This window comes from Leptodactylus fuscus, chromosome 11 (genome assembly GCF_031893055.1).
Source record: "Leptodactylus fuscus isolate aLepFus1 chromosome 11, aLepFus1.hap2, whole genome shotgun sequence".
In the NCBI taxonomy this organism is placed as follows: Eukaryota; Metazoa; Chordata; class Amphibia; order Anura; family Leptodactylidae; genus Leptodactylus; species Leptodactylus fuscus.
This window is the reverse complement of record NC_134275.1, coordinates 59,351,661-59,370,010: the sequence shown is the minus strand read 5'-3', so window position 1 is coordinate 59,370,010 and position 18,350 is coordinate 59,351,661. Positions and strand designations below refer to the sequence as shown.

The 18,350-nt window shown below is 45.6% G+C and overlaps 2 protein-coding genes across 4 annotated transcripts in view; both read right to left on the bottom strand.

Annotated features, from left to right (window-relative positions):
* BRWD3 (bromodomain and WD repeat domain containing 3) overlaps positions 1 to 18,350 on the bottom strand; it is a 356,261-nt gene that overhangs the window by 16,535 nt on the left and 321,376 nt on the right. The window lies entirely within an intron of this gene.
* Positions 8,177 to 18,288, bottom strand: GNG8 (G protein subunit gamma 8). 3 transcript variants are annotated; one of them, XM_075259284.1, is made up of 3 exons: positions 18,174 to 18,288; positions 8,994 to 9,078; positions 8,177 to 8,340 (listed from the first exon to the last, which is right to left on the bottom strand). In XM_075259284.1, the coding sequence occupies exons 2-3, from the start codon at positions 9,075 to 9,077 to the stop codon at positions 8,212 to 8,214; spliced, it is 213 nt and encodes a 70-aa protein (XP_075115385.1). In that variant the 5' UTR covers position 9,078; positions 18,174 to 18,288; the 3' UTR covers positions 8,177 to 8,211. The 3 variants fall into 3 exon arrangements, with proteins under 3 accessions (XP_075115385.1, XP_075115386.1, XP_075115384.1); XM_075259285.1 differs by lacking the exon at positions 18,174 to 18,288 and adding an exon at positions 10,671 to 10,751; XM_075259283.1 differs by lacking the exon at positions 18,174 to 18,288 and adding an exon at positions 10,157 to 10,192.

Sequence of the window (18,350 nt, the reverse complement as noted above, 5' to 3'; positions counted from 1 at the left end):
ATCATTCCACTGTACTTTATTCAGAATATTTGCGGCGTCTCCTTTCTATTCCTGCCTCCTCTGTTGTCCGCTGGCTCTGGGAACACTGTGTGTGTTTTGGCAGCCAGACGCCTGGAGTTTATGTTCCTGTCTATGAGTCGTGGCTTCTGTCGCTGCGCGGGGCCCGATCGCTGCGCCCAGTGACACGTGTAATCGGCTGAGCATCGTATCTCCAGAGGAGGTGAAATCTGCTGCAAACTCGACAACTGGGCAAACAGACTGACACTAAAAGCTTCCTGTGGGGAGCAATAGAGCGCGGTGGTAAATACTGCGGGGGCCGCATTGTGGGGAGGCAAACCGGATAAGTGGGGGGCATTCACATGACCAATCATAGAGGAGGTGACATTATGTAACAATCTTCCATACAAGAGGTGATCCCACCAGGTCCAGTGATGGGCCCCTAAGAAAATGGGGCTACAGAACACCCCCATGTGGAGCCAAAGATTTCTCACCAAAATATAATTCATGTACACTGACTATATGATAAAGGGGGTACACTTAATAGTGTAAAGTGGACCGCAGAAACCCCAAGTGTCAGCGTGTCATTGTCCTGTATTCCAAGTGTTAGCGCGTGTCAATGTTCTGTTCCCTAAGTGTCAGCGTATTATTATCCTGTACCCCAAGTGTCAGAATGTCACTATCCTGTACCCCAAGTGTCCTTGTGTCACTATCCTGTACCTCAAGTGTCAGCATGTCAATGTTCTGTACCCTAAGTGTCAGTGTGTCATTATCTTGTACTGCATGTGTTAGCATGTCACTATCCTGTACCCCAAGTTCCAGCGTGTCATTGTCCTGTACCCCAAGTATCAGCACGTCATTATACTGTACCCCAAGTATAAGCATATCATTGTACTGTACCCAAAGTATTAGCATATCATTATACTGTACCCCAAGTGTCAGTGTGTCACTGTCCTGAACTTCAACTGTCAGCATGTGATTATCCTGTAGCCCCAATATCAGCGTGTCACTATCCTGTACCCCAAGTGTTAATGTGTCACTATCCTGTACCCTCACTACCTTGGTCCACGCTGACCGTTGTTATGATTAGGACTTTGTCGCCCCCTGGTGTTCTATACTGTAATGTGTATGTAAAGTATCACCTGACTTGACTTCAGTTTTCGTACAACCCTCACATCTCTCCCAGATTTAGCTGAACAGTCCAAATTCTAGGAGATATGTCCCAGCTTCAATGTCTGCGTCCTCCAGTGCTATCCATTCCATGCTTCACCATTAATCCCGTCTCCACTCCTAGCAGTTTAGAGCAGGGAGGACCGGTGTATCCTGTACCCTTCTAAACGTATCCTTTACCCCTCTAGCAGTGGCGTAACTGAAGTCTTGTGGGTCTTGGTGCAAACTTTTGTCCGGTGATTCCTACCCCCTCCTTACAGCAAATTCTTGATAGTGATGGTTACAGGGTCCCAAACAGTATAATATACTCCTCCATGGCTGCCAGATAGTATTATATGCTTGACAGTGACCCTCCCCAACCCCAGTATTATTTGCTCCACAGTGATCCCCGTACAGCATTATATGCTCCACAGAGCTCCCCACCACAGTATAATATTATCCACAGTGGCAGCACACATAATATAATATGCTCACCAGAGTGGCTGAAGAAGACATGACATCCACAATGGAGCCCATATGAGGTGAGTAACACTGTTTGTTATGTTTCCTTGGCTCCTCTGGGCCTCCAATCATGATATTCTGAGAGTCTGAAGAGACCCCACAGTATAATAGTAATGTATGGGTGGTGAACCCCACAACCATTACAGGGGGTGTTTCTCCCTGTACCAGTATACCTGGAGATAGCCTGGAGTTACCTCAGGTTGGGAATCACTGCTGTGGGGTCTCTTCACACCCCAGGGTATAATAAGTGGAGGCTGAGGAGAGATGTGAATAATATAAAACACTTGTACTCACCTCTCCTGGGCATCTTGGCAGCGTCCGGCGGTCTCTCGGTGTCCTCTTAAGCTTTCTTCCAGCCTGATGTCACATGACCTGAGAAGGTCACCACTGAGGCCCAATCACAAGTCTCAACAGTGACCCGTGATGATGACCGCAGTCACTTGGCGTGTGTGATGTCAGCCAGATACATGAAGAGGATGCTGAGGGACCGGCGGACACACAACAGAGGTAAAGCAAGATGAGTATATGTGTTTTTTTATTTTTACTCACCTCCCCTGGACCCTTACTTATTATACTCAAAGGTCTGAGGAAATGGAAATGTGTAATGAAGTCATCGGAGACAATAAGGACACCGGACACAGGAACTGCTGATTTCATATTACAGTACCTTTTATTAGCAATAAGCAGAGGAGCCATTAATAATAATAACGGCTTATATTATATCCTACTAAATGATAGGGGTTGTGGCTCTTATCTCAGCTCCATGGAGGCATGACCATCCATAAGTAAGGTTCTGAGATAAGAGCCCCAACCCGATGATCCAGAGGAAGGCAAAGAAAAACCCCAGAGATCTGAGTCTGAAGGGAAAAAATAATTCCTCCCTGACCCCAAATATGGCGATCGGCGATATAACCCTGGATCATGTCTATCCATCTGCCTACTGCTGACCAGAAACCTATATATATTATATCTAAATATAACATAATATTATCCCCTGTAATGACGGGGGTTACCTTGCTCCAGAGAGCTTACAGACTATAGTAAGGAATCCTCTCTATGGCATAACTAGGAATGGCGGGGCCCCGTGGCAAACTTTTGACATAGCCCCCCCCCCCCCCCCGACCGACACCGAAGACTCCGACCGACACCCCCCCCCCCCCACACACACACACACACATTCCTCCGCTCTCGATTATGCCACATAGTGGCTACTGCACACACTATTATGCCCCATAGTGGCTACTGCACACACTATTATGCCCTATAGTGGCTCCTGCACACACTATTATGCCCCATAGTGGCCCCTGCACAAAGTATTATGCCCCGTTGTGAACACCTGTGAACAACAATTATACTCTATGGTCTTTTCAGACCCCAGAGTACAATAATCGGAGACCGAGAGGGGATACAACATAAAAAACCACTGTCACTTACCTCTCCTTGGCTCTGCTGCACTCCTCAGTGGTGTTGTCCATCTTCAATGACGTCCGGGATGTCACATGACCCAGGCCTGGGTCATGTGGCGTCAAGGACGTCACAGAATTAGGCCTTAAGCCTGTCTGTATTCTGGAAAGGTAAGTAACAGTGTTTTTTATGTTCCCTGACCTCTCCCAAGCCTCTGATCATTATACTTGGGGGTCTGAAAAGACCCCTGAGTATAATAATAGTGTTTGTGGGGTTTGTGATCGCCCAATGATCCAGGTAATTTTCAGTTTTGGACCAGACCATTTGTTGCAACCATTGCCAGAACACCAATGAGCCAATAATATGTTTGTTAGCAGATTTGATGTTCTTACTTGCTCGTCATAACGCAACCACATTCACTTCTATTAGAGCTAATGGAAAAAGCGTTACACTGCAATCTCTAACCACATGACATATGCCGCAACCAAGGCCGCCATGTAGCCATGACCTCAGAGATAGGAGCCATCCTGGTCATCATTAGCCCTAGTCTAAAGAGAGGATTCCTGCCAATAAAGTCAGTCTCCAAATGTCTACTGACCAGAGATTGACTTCATTGCTTACAATTTATTTTGGAGGGTTCCTTCTGACCTTACAATCTAAAGGAAAACTATCATTGACCCTTTAAGGACTCCCATTATGAATTTTAACCGGCAGCCATGTTAAAACAAAAAGGAGAAAAATAAAACAATTGTAGACTATGAAGGCGCTCATGGTATGAAATATAGTGGGAGTGGTCATTAAAAGGTTAATGTCCCTGCCCTGAGGAATTATTTACAATCTAAAAGAAGGAACCCTCTAATCCCTAGTCTAACATAAGATGTGTTCTGTGATTTCTTGGCTTGCGATGAGAATTTGAGAATGATGAGAACGTTACGATGACTTGTTGTGATGAGACGATTTTCTTCTTGAGAAGACTTTGCGTAAAGAACTTCTGCTCATAAAAAAGAGGAGAAAAACAAAATCAATCATTTCCTCTGATCTTCTGATTGTCCTAGCCCCACCCCTGAGCTGACCAGCCCCACCCCTGACCTGACCAGTCCCACCCTTGCACTTCTCAGTCACACCTCAGTTCTACTATTAGCATTTACACTTAATAAACTGCTTTCAGATTGAATGGTGAGGCTATCAACACCCCAGGAATTTGTGGGATTTCTCTTTCCAGTGAAAAAACGCTCCTTAGAAAATCTATGATTTTACTTTGAGGTTTACTCAAACGGAGGCTATGTGTTATTTCTCCCTGCAGCGCCTCTGCAGGAAAACTGGAGAATTACATCTGCAATTACCGATGCAACACAACCCTGATAATGTAACCTCCTACCCCTATTCTCCTGGGAATACACATCCCCCTATAGATCCTATGGAAAGACATAGTTTATTGTAGGTCAACATATAAACTAATAATATTATAAAAAACTAATATAAAATTTATTTCTAAATAAAGATGGTAGGAATGATAAATATTGGGTATAATGCTCCGGTACTTACCTCTAAATGCCTGTAGAGGAGGCGGCTCCGTCCATGTGTAAATGGAGAGGTTGAAATAAAGTGATACACATAGAAAGTGACATGAAGCCATACAGGACTGTTGTGGGGAAAAAGTCGCACTCTTTGGCACACATCTCATTAGCACAAAAATTTGCAACTTTTTCCAATTGAAATTCACAAGCTTGCCACGCTTCTAACGCATGGGTGGAGCCAGCTGGGCGGGGCTTATCAGCAGGGGAAGGACCACATTATTATGTTGCACCAAAAAATGGATTAATTTTTGGTGTACAAAGTAACTTAATAAATCCCATCTTCTTTTCCCCCAAGTGTATGTTATATTGTTTTTCAAAGTGATTGCCATGTCCCAGGTCACTTGGGGAAGTCTCTGTAGATTTTGAATCCCTGGTAGAATTTGTGTCTTTCCCTCTTTGGAGATAAATCCGTGGAGGCGATTTGAAAATTTCCGCTTAAGGAATCCATCTACATGGAATCCTAAATTCTCCCTAGCATGAACGCCCCCCTCTAGTAATATGGTAATTCTTACATACTGTACATACCTGGTGTAGTCCTCTCTTCAGCCTGGACATCGTCATCTCTCACCATCCTCTGAACAACGGATATAGTGTCATGTCTACTTATTCCCTTACCATCATTGTGGTGTCATCATGTACTGGTGATGTTATAACGGTCTTGGAATTCAAATGCAAAAGGTCAAACTCATTTGCATATGGCACTGACAATATTGTTTCAAGCCCTGGAAACCCCTTTAATGCCCCTTTAATAATTCTTAGTCCTTATTACATTCTCATTCATAGCCTTGAGTTAGGAAATATAAAACAAGATATAACATGAGGTCAGTGCGGAGCCCTGTGATTGGATAAAAGCAGGAGGGCCTGGGAAGCTTCTTATACAGGTTACAGGGCTGCAAATGCACAAGAAAAAACACAGTCCACAGCTCACCATAAATCTTGAAGAGAATCAGCTAGACCAAGAGTGCACGAAAAAAAACACCCCCGGCTGGGGTGGAACAATGCAAGAACCCAGTAGAAAAATATTCCTTCAGCACAAGAGGTCTATAGTAAAACTTGACTTTTATTGGAAAAATATAAAAAATAGGTACCAGACATAGGAAAAAAAAGATGTAAAAAAACTTACATGGTCAATTCCAAGTATGCATGTATGGTTGAAGACAGACAAGCCTACGCGTTTCGGGACATCCGTCTTCAACCATACATGCATACTTGGAATTGACCATGTAAGTTTTTTTTACATCTTTTTTTTCCTATGTCTGGTACCTATTTTTTATATTTTTCCAATAAAAGTCAAGTTTTACTATAGACCTCTTGTGCTGAAGGAATATTTTTCTACTGGGTTCTTACAGGGCTGCAAGGTGACATACAATACCTTATATATAGTATGTGCAGTAGAGTATACAGGATTGCTCACAATATCCACGTCAGTTAAACCTGGCAAAATACCAGGAAGCACTAGCTTTGCTTTCAAAACAAAGTTCTGCAATAGCACCCCCTGTGCAGTGCGAACACCATATGCATCCAGAACACTGTACCCCGACTTTTACTGACACCTACAATACTTGTTTCTGTCAGATAGAACAAAAGTCTGCACTGAAACGTCCAGAAATATATATTTCACGTTAATGTCAAAATCCCCCCCCAGACAGTCCCACAACACCTACTAATATGCAAATTCTGACCAATCACTGTCAAGGAGTCTCCCAATACTGCCATATTGGAGGTTCTCACCCATCGATTATTAGTAATTCCATGCACCAAGGACAACCCCATTGATTTTAATGCCACTGACAGGCTGTACAGCCCCATTGATATTAATACTGCTGACAGGCAGTACAGCCTCACTGATTTTAATGTCGCTTACAGGCAGTACATCCCCATTGATTTTCATGCCACTGACAGGAAGTACATCCCCATTGATATTAATTCTGCTGACAAGCAGAACAGCCCCGTTGTTTTTAATGCTGCTGACAGGCAGTACAGCCCCATTGCTTTTAATGCTGCTGACAGGCAGTACAGCCCCATTGCTTTTAATCCCTCTGACAGGCAGTACAGCCCCATTGCTTTTAATGCTGCTGACAGGCAGTACAGCCCCATTGCTTTTAATGCCCCTGACAGGTAGTACAGCCCCTTTAATATTAATGCCCCTGACAGGCAGTACAGCCCCATTGATTTCAAAGCCACTGACAGGCAGTACAGCCCCATTTCTTTTAATGCTGCTGACAGGCAGTACAGCCCCTTTGATTACCATAAAACTAACTAACCAGTTCCCTGGTGTTTTTGTGAAATCATTGGTACTCAACTCCCTGCAAGAGTCATTAAAATGAACATGGATGAGCTGTATAATATCTGTAGAGAAGTTGATGAGACCGTCCCTGCCAGTGGCATTGAAATCATTGGGACTATACTGTGTATCAGATCCTTATTCAAAGCAGTGAATCCTCAAAATAGAAGATTGATCCCATCTGTAGACAGCTGTATTGAGCTTCTTCCTTCCTCTAGAGATGACGTCAGCCTCATTGGTCATGTAGCAGAATGAAGCCATTATGCCATTAGTAATGAAGCCATTAGTAGGATGTATCCCCAGGGGTCCGCTTAGGGCATCTTGAGAACCTGTTTTAGATGATATAGTCCAGTCTATAGAAGGCCAGGTTTCTTATTCTCCACTCCCCCTGCAGATGAAGGCTGTCCATCAATGGCAGGACACGTAATGTGACAACAGATTTCCTTCTACTAGGTGTCTGGATATGGTTCAGGTAGAGCCTTGGGGGGGTAATGGAGGTGACGTGTGTGCCTGGATGATAAACAAGAAAAACTGTGGGAACTCCTCAGGCTCGTTGGTGAATTAAATTATCTTCTCAACTGGTGGTCTGTCTGGGCTGTCCAAGGTTTGCTCACCACATGCGCCTGCCCTTTCCATAACCGCAGCTCCGAACATCTTCCAACATCCTGCTTCTCTCAGATCAATAATATATCTCCTCTCCAAGTCTATCAACTGGGTAAAATGTCTTTTATTGCATCATAAAGGCATGTCTAGCAGTCAATGATCTCACACCAAGAGGTACACTACCCAAAAGTAGCCTCACTGTAAGCCTTTATATAGGGCAGCGGGGGGAGCACTTTTACGTCATCTTGTGGCAATACCCAATGTCTAATCAGAGCACACCTGTAACCATTGACTTATCTGCCTAAGCCATGACTGTATGGTGAGTATTGTAGCAATCTGACATTTTTATCTGGTAACGGTATTATTTCATTGTCTATGAGTGCATGTCAATAATTCTACAGCATGTGATAGAAGAGGCAGAGGGGGTAGGCGGTGGGTGTAGGCAGGGGGTACAGATGGAAAATAAATTGTATAGTCAGGAATAACTCAGCTGTATTACCCCACAGTCACCACTAGGTGGAGATCTTGTACTGTGAACAAACTTATCTACAGAAACAGAATGAGTGACAGGAGCAGAGACTGACACAGCAGGGGCTGACAACCACAAGTTTATTCAGATCAGGATTGTACACAGCACAGCTAATATATATAATAATGAAAAGCGATCCTGAGGCCTCACAGCACAATGCACACAAGTCTCTTGTCACGGAAAGGATTCTCTGCAGATGGAACCGGAGAGACCAGAGGGTCAGCGAGAGAGTGCGACTGACAGAACGAGAGGATGTCTGACACCACCACCGACACCTGCGAGACAAAAGCGCAACTGCATCAGCAGGGATATACGCTACACATTTATATTATATCATGTCTTTAACAGGGGGCGGGGCTGTGACAACCTCTCAGACATGATATATACAGGTGGTTGTCAGTAGTAATAGAAGAATAGCGGTACTGTAGTATAAGGTGCGCGGATCTCATGTCCAATCACATCACTATATTATATTGGTGATGTCAGGAACAGTGGGCGGAGCTGTGACAACCTCTCAGACATGATATATACAGGTGGTTGTCAGTAGTAATAGAAGAATAGCGGTACTGTAGTATAAGGTGCGCGGATCTCATGTCCAATCACATCACTATATTATATTGGTGATGTCAGGAACAGTGGGCGGAGCTGTGACAACCTCTCAGACATGATATATGCAGTTGGTTGTCAGTAGTAATAGGTGAATAGCTGTACTGTAGTATAAGGATCTCATGTCTGATCACTTCATTATATTATATCGGTCATGTCAGGAAGAGGGGGCGGGGATGTGACAACCCTTTAGACATGATATATACAGGTAGTTGTCAGTAGTAATAGATAGTATATATGGCACATTATAGGTTTTTATTCTGTGCAGTATTACATTGGATCTTGGATGATCTACATGTAATGCTATTGGTTAGTTCCTCACCTTCATCCTCTCCACGTTCACCTCCATCTTTAGCTGCTCCACGTCTTTTCGGGCTTCAGCAATTTTGGCTAAATTATTTGACATTCTGTAATGAGCCGAGAACAAAATGTGATGTACAAAAGTATGTGAACCTCTAAACTGTGGCCAGTATTATGGGGCTGGTCTCTTATTTATGTGTGATCAGAGAAGTACATACGTGTGACACCCTGGAGATGCAGTTCTGGTGCTGACACCTTTGATGTACAGTCCTGGTTCTGATATTCTGGACCTACAGTCCTGGTGCTTTGTGTGGTCACCTTTTCACCCTCAGGTTGTCGTTGGACCAGTAGAAGAGGTGACATCCAATATGAGGATCACTGAGCTGCCGTGTATGGAGGTTATGGGCTTGGATAATGGAGCCACTTATTATATGATGTAGGGGGTACACATACTTTTAGACCTGTTGTACTGTATGTGATATGGCGGCAGGTGTGGGTCCTATGCCTGCAGGTTGCAGATATCCCCAGGGAGCAGACAGGTAATGACAGCAGCAATTACACCAGCAGCTACCAGCCCAGCCCCCACCATAATGACAGTATGGAGCAGAGGGAGAAGACTGCTGGGTATCATTGGGGAGGGGGCTCTATATCTATTATACAAGACTTACAGTGGGCTCTCGTATAATAGGAGATGTCTTATTAGGGAAGGCTTCTTTACAGTAAGGGAAGTCATACCACTCATTACTGGGGGTCACTGCCTAACACCCTCCACCATCACACACACTGGGGGCCGTCAAAAGAAGTCATCACTGGACCTAGGTGACCCAGATACAAGGTTCCCCAAAAAGAATCCCCCACCCCCACCCACCCACCCACTACATGCACAAGGCAGGGAAGGGCTTCTTGCTGCTCTGGTGCTGATAACAGAAGACAATAGAGCTATAGCTGATTTGTTCCAGGGATAAAATAGCTGGACATAATGCTCCTCACCATTGGCCCCTGAACATTCATTATGGGGCCCATGTTTATTATATAGTCACCTGAGCCCCCTGCAGGATTGATCGTGCCTGTGCAGTATGGAGGGGGCACATACTTATAATACATTCCCCCCCCCCCCCCTTTACAAAATATAACCTCAAACAGCATCTTTGATATTATGAATGGACCTTATGGACTCCAGGTAACCTCCCCAGACCCCCACCCTTCAGACCCAGCCTCATCTTTTGGACTTCTCTGTAGACGCCTAATCTTTCAGCCCCAGTCTCAAACTCCTGGTCACCTTCCCTGACCTCTGACTCTTCAGACGTAGCCCCATCTCCTGGTCACCTCCCCAGACCTCTGACTCTTCAGACCGAGCCTCATCCCCTGGTCAGCTCCCCAGACCTCTGACTCTTCAGACCGAGCCTCATCCCCTGGTCAGCTCCCCAGACCTCTGATTCTTCAGACCCAGCCCCATCTTCTGGTCACCTCCCCAGACCTCTGATTTTTCAGACCCCAACCCCATCTCCTGGTAACCCCTCAGACCTCTGACTCTTCAGACCGAGCCTCATCCCCTGGTCAGCTCCCCAGACCTCTGATTCTTCAGACCCCAACCCCATCTCCTGGTCACCTCCCCAGACCTCTGACTCTTCAGACCCAGCCCCATCTCCTGGTCAGCTCCCCAGTCTTTAGAGCTAGTCCCACCACCCACTGTACCCACCTGTGTCCTGTGGTACAGAGCAGTCAGGTGGAAGGTGCAGGCTCGGGGCTTCTTCTCCAGGTATTGACTGCTGGCCAACTTGCCTTCTACACAATGATTATCCCCAGAGAGAGGGCGGAGGCGACAGATGTCACCTCATTGTTCTGCTTAGAGGAGGGGGCATGTGCACACCTGGTTGCACTATACAGAAGGAGGGGGCGCTATACAAACCTACAATGGTGATTTTTAACTGCAGAGGCAAACACAGTGTAAGATCTGCACTTGTTTTATTACAAATGACTGCGGTTTCCACACGCTTTGAAACGGTTGCAATTTCTGATAAATTATTATGTGCGGTTCTGACACTCAGTTTTTGGCCACATAGCAAACTGCTGTGATGTGTGAGCCTTGGCCCGCCTACTTATACAGATTATAAAGGACCGAGCAACCAATCACAGCTGTGCAGTACTCAAACTCTGACGTGCTGGGCTCTGCGGAGACCTCAGTGACTGGTTGTATATTCCATGTCTTGTCACTGCTGGATGGATGAATCTTCTGGCCAAGGTCGATAAAGTGACGTCACAGACACTGATCCAGGGATTTATTCGGATTGCCAGATTTGGAGTCAGGAAGAATTCTTATCCAAACATGGGCCAATTGGCATCCGTCTCACGGTGGGTTTGCCTTCCTCTGGATTAACACTATGTAAGACTAGGTTCACACCACCGTTATTCAGTGTGATGTGACGGATGAGGGCAATGGACATTACAAAGCAGATACAGATGGAGTCCCCCTTGGGTGTCCGCCTATATTCACCCCCATGTAAAAAAAAAAAAAATATGATGGAAACTTCACTTGTTTTTTACGTTTCTTCCGTAACAAAGGTAAATAAACATGACAGAAGACTCGGAAGACGAAAGAAGACAGGAGAGAAGACAGAAGAGGGAAGACAGAAGAGGGAAGACAGAAGAGGGAAGACAGAAGAAGGCATCCGTTATGCTGTTTACATTAGAGTCGATGGGAATGAACACAGTTAGAGCGGCTCCATCCATTACTCTACTACCATAGAGTCATCCTATGATAGCAAAAAACTGTATTAATAGTGGTGTGAACAAAGCCTAACCTGCAGGAATGTTATAGTTATAATAATTAGACAGAGGCGTCATTGTATTTCTTAACTGTCACCTTCTTGCAGCTTATATTGAGAAGTATAAGTTGGGGACTACAAGGTGATTTTGGCCGCCACTCCTGTGTTTCAGTCCTTCCTTATACACTGTGTTCCAAATTATTATGTACGTCAGATTTCAGTATCATAAAGATGTAATATTTGGTTTTCAATTAATCTCATGGCTGGTTTTGTGTCTCAGGGCTCTTTGAATTACTTTGGGTCAAACTGGAGCAAACCAAATTAAAGGAAACTACTAAAGAAGGACGTTCCACATTATTAAGCAGGTCAAAGGTTTTAAGCAATATGAGAAAGAACAAGGGTCTCTGCTGCCGAAAAAGTGTCAAATAGTGCAATGCCTTGGACAAGGTTTAAATACATTTCACAAAAACTTACAAACTGATTCAGAGTACAGATGGGTTCGTGCAGATAAAGGCAGAATGAGGAAGGTTTCTTACAGACAAATTAATTGTAATAAGAAAGCGGTTGCTAAAATACTATTACAAAGCAGAAACAGGGATGTGATGCTGCTGGTACGAACCTCAAGGTGTAATCCCATAGATTGTAAACCCTCGCGGGCAGGGCCCTTTACCCCACTGGGCCAGTCGGTCACTGTTAGTATTATATCTACCTGTATATTTTGTGTATTATATGTAAACCCCCAACTGTAAAGCACCATGGAATTAATGGTGCTATATAAATAAACAATAATAATAATAATAATAATAATAATAATAATAATAGAATCCTCCAGAGGCTTTCAGTTGTGCATAAACCTATTTGACCACGTATACACAGTGCTCAAAAGCAGAAATGGCTGTAGTGGGCCCTTTACTGATAAGTGCTGTGAAGCCCTGGATGGTCCAGATGGATGGTAGGTGGATGGCCAACAAGGCTGCAACATCAGCATGTAGGTGGTGGAATCATATTTTGGGCTGGAATCATAGGGGAGAGTTGGTAAACCCTCTTAGGTGTGAAAATGACCTCTGCAAAGTATATAGTTTCTGACTGATCACTTTCCTCCATGGTACAAAAAGAATAACCTTTCTTAGTAAAATCATCATTGTGCAGGATAATGCCCCATCTTATGCAGCGAAGAATACCTATGAGAAAGTGTGGCCACCATCTGCACAATATGGCAGTACTGAGATAGTTTTCCCCTGAAGATAAGCCCCAACCCATCTTTTGGAGCAAGGAAGAGGTACATGTAAGAGGCCACAGGAAAATGGCCGAACAGACATGCAAAGTCAGCTCTACCCAACACGGCATGGCAGAGACGACTGAGCATGTGCAGGATTTGGATCCAAAACAGACTCTGCTGCTGATGACACAGCACAGAAGAAGAGAGAGACGGCGCTGGAACGTCTTCCTTGACAAAGGCTATTCCGACGTGGTGTTTGTTAAAAATAGGATTCTAATGATAGAATCCCTTTAAGATGTTTTTGATTGAAGTAGATTTTGATGTCAGTAAATGTCACCTCTTAATGCTGCAAATTCAAAAAATCACCATTTTCAGTCCTTTACAACCTATTACCCAGGCTGAGAAGATACATTTTCAGTAATTTTCTCCACATTTCAGGCTCCTCCCTTAACTTATGCTAAACTGACACTTACTCTGAAATCTCTGCAGACTGAAGCTCACAGTGAGATCAGATTACAAAGAAGTTTATGAAAAATGTGCACTCCCTCCCTCCTAATAATGTCCCCACCTTCACCAAAATCTCCTCCTTAACTCTGCCTCTTCTCCAATAGCATTTCCTCTTCTTTCCCCAATGCAATGCCGGTCTTTGCAAACCCTCTTCAGTAGTGGAGACTGCACTTCCTATATAACACGGCACTTGCCCTTCTCATCAATGAGGTGCAGATTCCTTCAGGCCGTGCGCCTGGAGGAAATTCTTCACTAATACCTAGATGTCGTAGATTCCCACCATCATTTAACAGATTTCTGGAGTAATCCTCTCTCCATCCAGAATCCTGGAGCTATAACCTTATCCTCCTTCTCAGACACCTCTGGCAGTAAGATAACTCCCCTCAGACATGTTGAGATCCAATACACATTCTTAGATTTGGTTGATGTATATCCAAGATTCATGGTCAGCTAAGACTCCAACATCCCTCCAATCCAACAACCACCCAGATGACCAGTTAATATTTCCCCTCAGTCTACCTCTGCCAATCTCTTCACTGGTTACTAGGGTTGAGCCGATCTTGAGATTTCAGGATCGATTTTAAAATCCGATTTCCAATCATTTTCCAGCTGATCCTCATCGTGAAATCTGCTCAATCACTGATCGGGATCCGATCTTTCCCGGTCCCTCAACCCTACTGGTTTACTTGATATCCTAGAAGTCTAGGCTTCTGACCTAATCTCCTCACACGTAATCTCCAATCCACAACCTGTCGTCTCCATACATGACCTAACCTCCTGATATCTCCTCACACGTAATCTCAACCTGTCGTCTCCATACATATCCTAATCTCCTGATACCTCCTCACACGTAATCTCAACCTGTCGTCTCCATACATGACCTAATCTCCTGATACCTCCTCACACGTAATCTCCAATCCACAACCTGTCGTCTCCATACATGACCTAATCTCCTGATACCTCCTCACATGTAATCTCCAGGCCACAACCTGTCCTCTCCATACATGACCTAATCTCCTGATATCTCCTCACACGTAATCTCAAAACCACAACCTGTCGTCTCCATACATGACCTAATCTCTCGATACCTCCTCACACGTAATCTCCAATCCACAACCTGTCGTCTCCATACATGACCTAATCTCCTGATATCTCCTCACATGTAATCTCCAGGCCACAACCTGTCCTCTCCATACATGAACTAATCTCCCGATACCTCCTCACGCGTAATCTCAAGACCACAACCTGTCGTCTCCATACATGACCTAATCTCCTGATATCTCCTCACACATAATCTCAACCTGTCCTCTCCATACATGACCTAATCTCCTGATACTTCCTCACATGTAATCTCAAAACCACAACCTGTTGTCTCCATACTTGACGCATGTAATCTCCAGGCCACACAATAACCCCGCGACCACTACACGACTAGCTTCTCCCCTCATTGCCTGTCTTCTTCCCCTCCTCTGTGTCAGGTGGTCACACAGTCAGCTCAGGTTTATTGTACTTGTTTTCGTCATGTGTACAGATGTGACGTGTCTATACAGATGTGAGACCGATTTAACAGGCCGACTTTGGATTGTTCCTCGTGTCCCAGTGACCATCCCTCTTCTATTATCACATAATATCGGGCACATATAACATGAGAGTGTACATTATAATCTCTCAGAACGCAGCAGTCTCCAGCCTGTGGATTACAACCCCCCACCTCTCGCACACGGCATGAATCACGTTCTGTGTTATATTTGGACTGGGGGTTTTTGTTCAGTTTCCATGACAACTCGAGGATGAGACAGACGGCGCTTTGTGTGTGAGGGGCAGATGTGGACGCAGATTCTGCAGTGATGGAGTCTGCTACGTTGTGTATCAAACCGAACCTATGCAGAACACAACCGTACCCCAAAGTATTCAAGAGCTACAATGGCGGGGGGTGTCTGCAGGGTCAGAGTGACCATGGGGGATATGCGGAATGGCCACTGTCAGGGTATCTGTGGGGTCAGGATGACAACTGGAACCTATAATCATAATTATCCTGATAGACTAATATAATGCAAGGTGTACAGTAAGGACTGACACCCAGTCAAAACAGATATTGATAGCAGTGACAACTTTTCTGGGTAATATAATGTCTTAGCTATAATCTCTAGCGCCCCCTGCTGTATTCCAGAATGTGCAGCACCCCCACAACATCCCAATAAATTTGACGACACAGAATGAACAGAAACACTTTATTTACAAGATCTGATACAAAATGATGGGGAATATTTACAGCGTTTGTGATGGCGGCGCCTCCTGTACACGAGACTATATACAATCCAATCAATGGCGCCTCCACTATACATCTGTACACAGGGGCCCAGGTACTGTACAAACCACTGGGGGCCCGGCCGTGAGACACCCCAAGAGGGAGGGCACAGGGACATTTCATAGGTATTGTAGTCAATTCTACTCCAGGAACTTTCATGAGAGATTCCACAGGGCTGACAGAGAAAGGGTTAAATGGTCATGAAGACCTGCATCATGGGAGTTGTAGTACTCTATTAATCTTGTGCCATCAAGGAGTTGTAGTTCAAGAACAGGAGGAAACTAACATGATGCATAATGGGAGACCCAGTACAGAGAGTAATCACATCAGAGGAACACTACAGAACAGCCAGAGAGAATACAGTCTACTGCTCCGGGACAGAGGACAGGTGAACACAATCTATTACTCTCTGATATCAGCCATGTCAGGAGAGGAGAGGCTGACTGTAGGAGAGGTGAATACAATCTATTACTCTCTGATATCAGCCATGTCAGGAGGGGAGAGGCTGACTGTAGGAGAGGTGAATACAATCTATTACTCTCTGATACCAGCCATATCAGGAGGGGAGAGGCTGACTGTAGGACAGGTGAATACAATCTATTACTATCCGTTATCAGCCATGTCAGGAGAGGAGAGGCTGACTGTAGGACAGGTGAACACAATCTATTACTCTCTGATATCAGCCATGTCAGGAGAGGAGAGGCCGACTGTAGGACAGGTGAATACAATCTATTACTATCTGTTAGCAGCCATGTCAGGAGAGGAGAGGCCGACTGTAGGACAGGTGAATACAATCTATTACTATCTGTTAGCAGCCATGTCAGGAGAGGAGAGGCTGACTGTAGGACAGGTGAATACAATCTATTACTATCTATTATCAGCCATGTCAGGAGAGGAGAGGCTGACTGTAGGAGAGGTGAATACAATCTATTACTCTCTGATATCAGCCATGTCAGGAGGGGAGAGGCTGACTGTAGGACAGGTGAACACAATCTATTACTCTCTGTTATCAGCCATGTCAGGAGGAGAGAGGGTGACTGTAGGACAGGTGGATTCAATCTATAAGTCCCTGTTATCAGCCATGTCAGGAGGAGAGAGGATGACTGTAGGACAGGTGAATACAATCTATAAGTCCCTGTTATCAGCCATGTTGGGAGGAGAGGCTGACTGTAGGACTGGTGAATGCAATTTATTGATCCCTATTATCAGCCATGTCAGGAGAGGAGAGGCTGACTGTAGGACAGGTGACTACAATCTATTACTCCCTGTTATCAGCCACTGCAGGACAAGGAGAGGCCGACTGTAGCGCTTTTCAATGGACAAGTGACATAAGTGCAATTTGGGGGCAGCTGGATACGACTGTAAACTGTTGTTTTGAGACGTCGGTCACACAGTTGTCATGACTTTCAGTGACCCTGTGTGGAACCTCATAATCTTTTTCTTAAGGGCCTGAGAAGCTTTGACCTTAAACATTTGGGGGCGCCCATCAGCATCCCGGGGAGGCAGCTGCATTGGCCATACCAAGCCACCCTCTTCTTCTTCTTCCTCTTCTCCTTCTGAGTCCACCCTCGCCTCCCCCTCTGGGACCCCGGCACTGATTTCCGCTGTCGACCTCCACTTTCTGCAAGGTGGGCCAATTTTTGCTGTCGGGACCCTCCCATCTCTTCCCAGGGTGTAACAGCGACCCCCCTCTTGCATATGAGCTCGGGGGTCTCCCCATTCCTCCACAAAGGCCTGTGGATCTGCCCAGCCCTCTGTATGTGCTCTTGAATTAGCCCAGCTCTCCTTATAATTGCGGGGGTTCACCCAGCCATCTAAGTGACCCCTAGAACCCTGCCACGCTTCTGGGGGGACTCTGAGGTCAGTGTTTTCCTCTGGACGCGGAGCAGGGTCCCTCAGGCTAGTTTCTGAGAGGGACCTAGGAGTCCTTCGACCACCTCTTTTGCGCGGTGGTTCCTCTGCAGAAAGACATTTTCTAGGAGGTTTTGGGGGAGACCCCTCCACACTGTGGCCCTTTAACAGAGGGGGGTGCTTTCTGCGGGGCCCCCGGTGAGTTGGGGTATAAGAGGCATTGGCCATTCTACACACAGGGACAGGAGCAGGTGCAGGAGGACGCTCGGCAGAGACAGAACGTAAGTATGGGGCCCGGAGCTGACGGCGGAGAAGAGAGAGAATATATCCTTCAGCCCGGCGGGCTGGAGGCGGTGGTGGAGGAGGAGGGGGGGGAGATGAGGGGGAGGGGTAAGGGGCAGACATGGAGCGAGGCACCAGAAGACGAGAAGAAGAGGAACGAGGGTGATGGGATCCCACAACCAGATCACCTGAGGGCAGAAAGAAGAGCGGGGCAGTTACACACAGAAGAGGAGAAGAGGCAGGAGCAGCAGGGACCACACAAGACCTCACCTGCACTCTTGGGGCGCTCACTGGCATAATGCATCCGGGCCTCAGCCTGTCCCCCGCGGGGGGACCGCTCCAGGAATACATCACATGACTCTGGGCCATCGGCTTCGAACTCCGCTGCAAAAAGAGAGAGACAAAAATAATGATAGACATATAGCAAGGGCGCGACCTACAAACTGA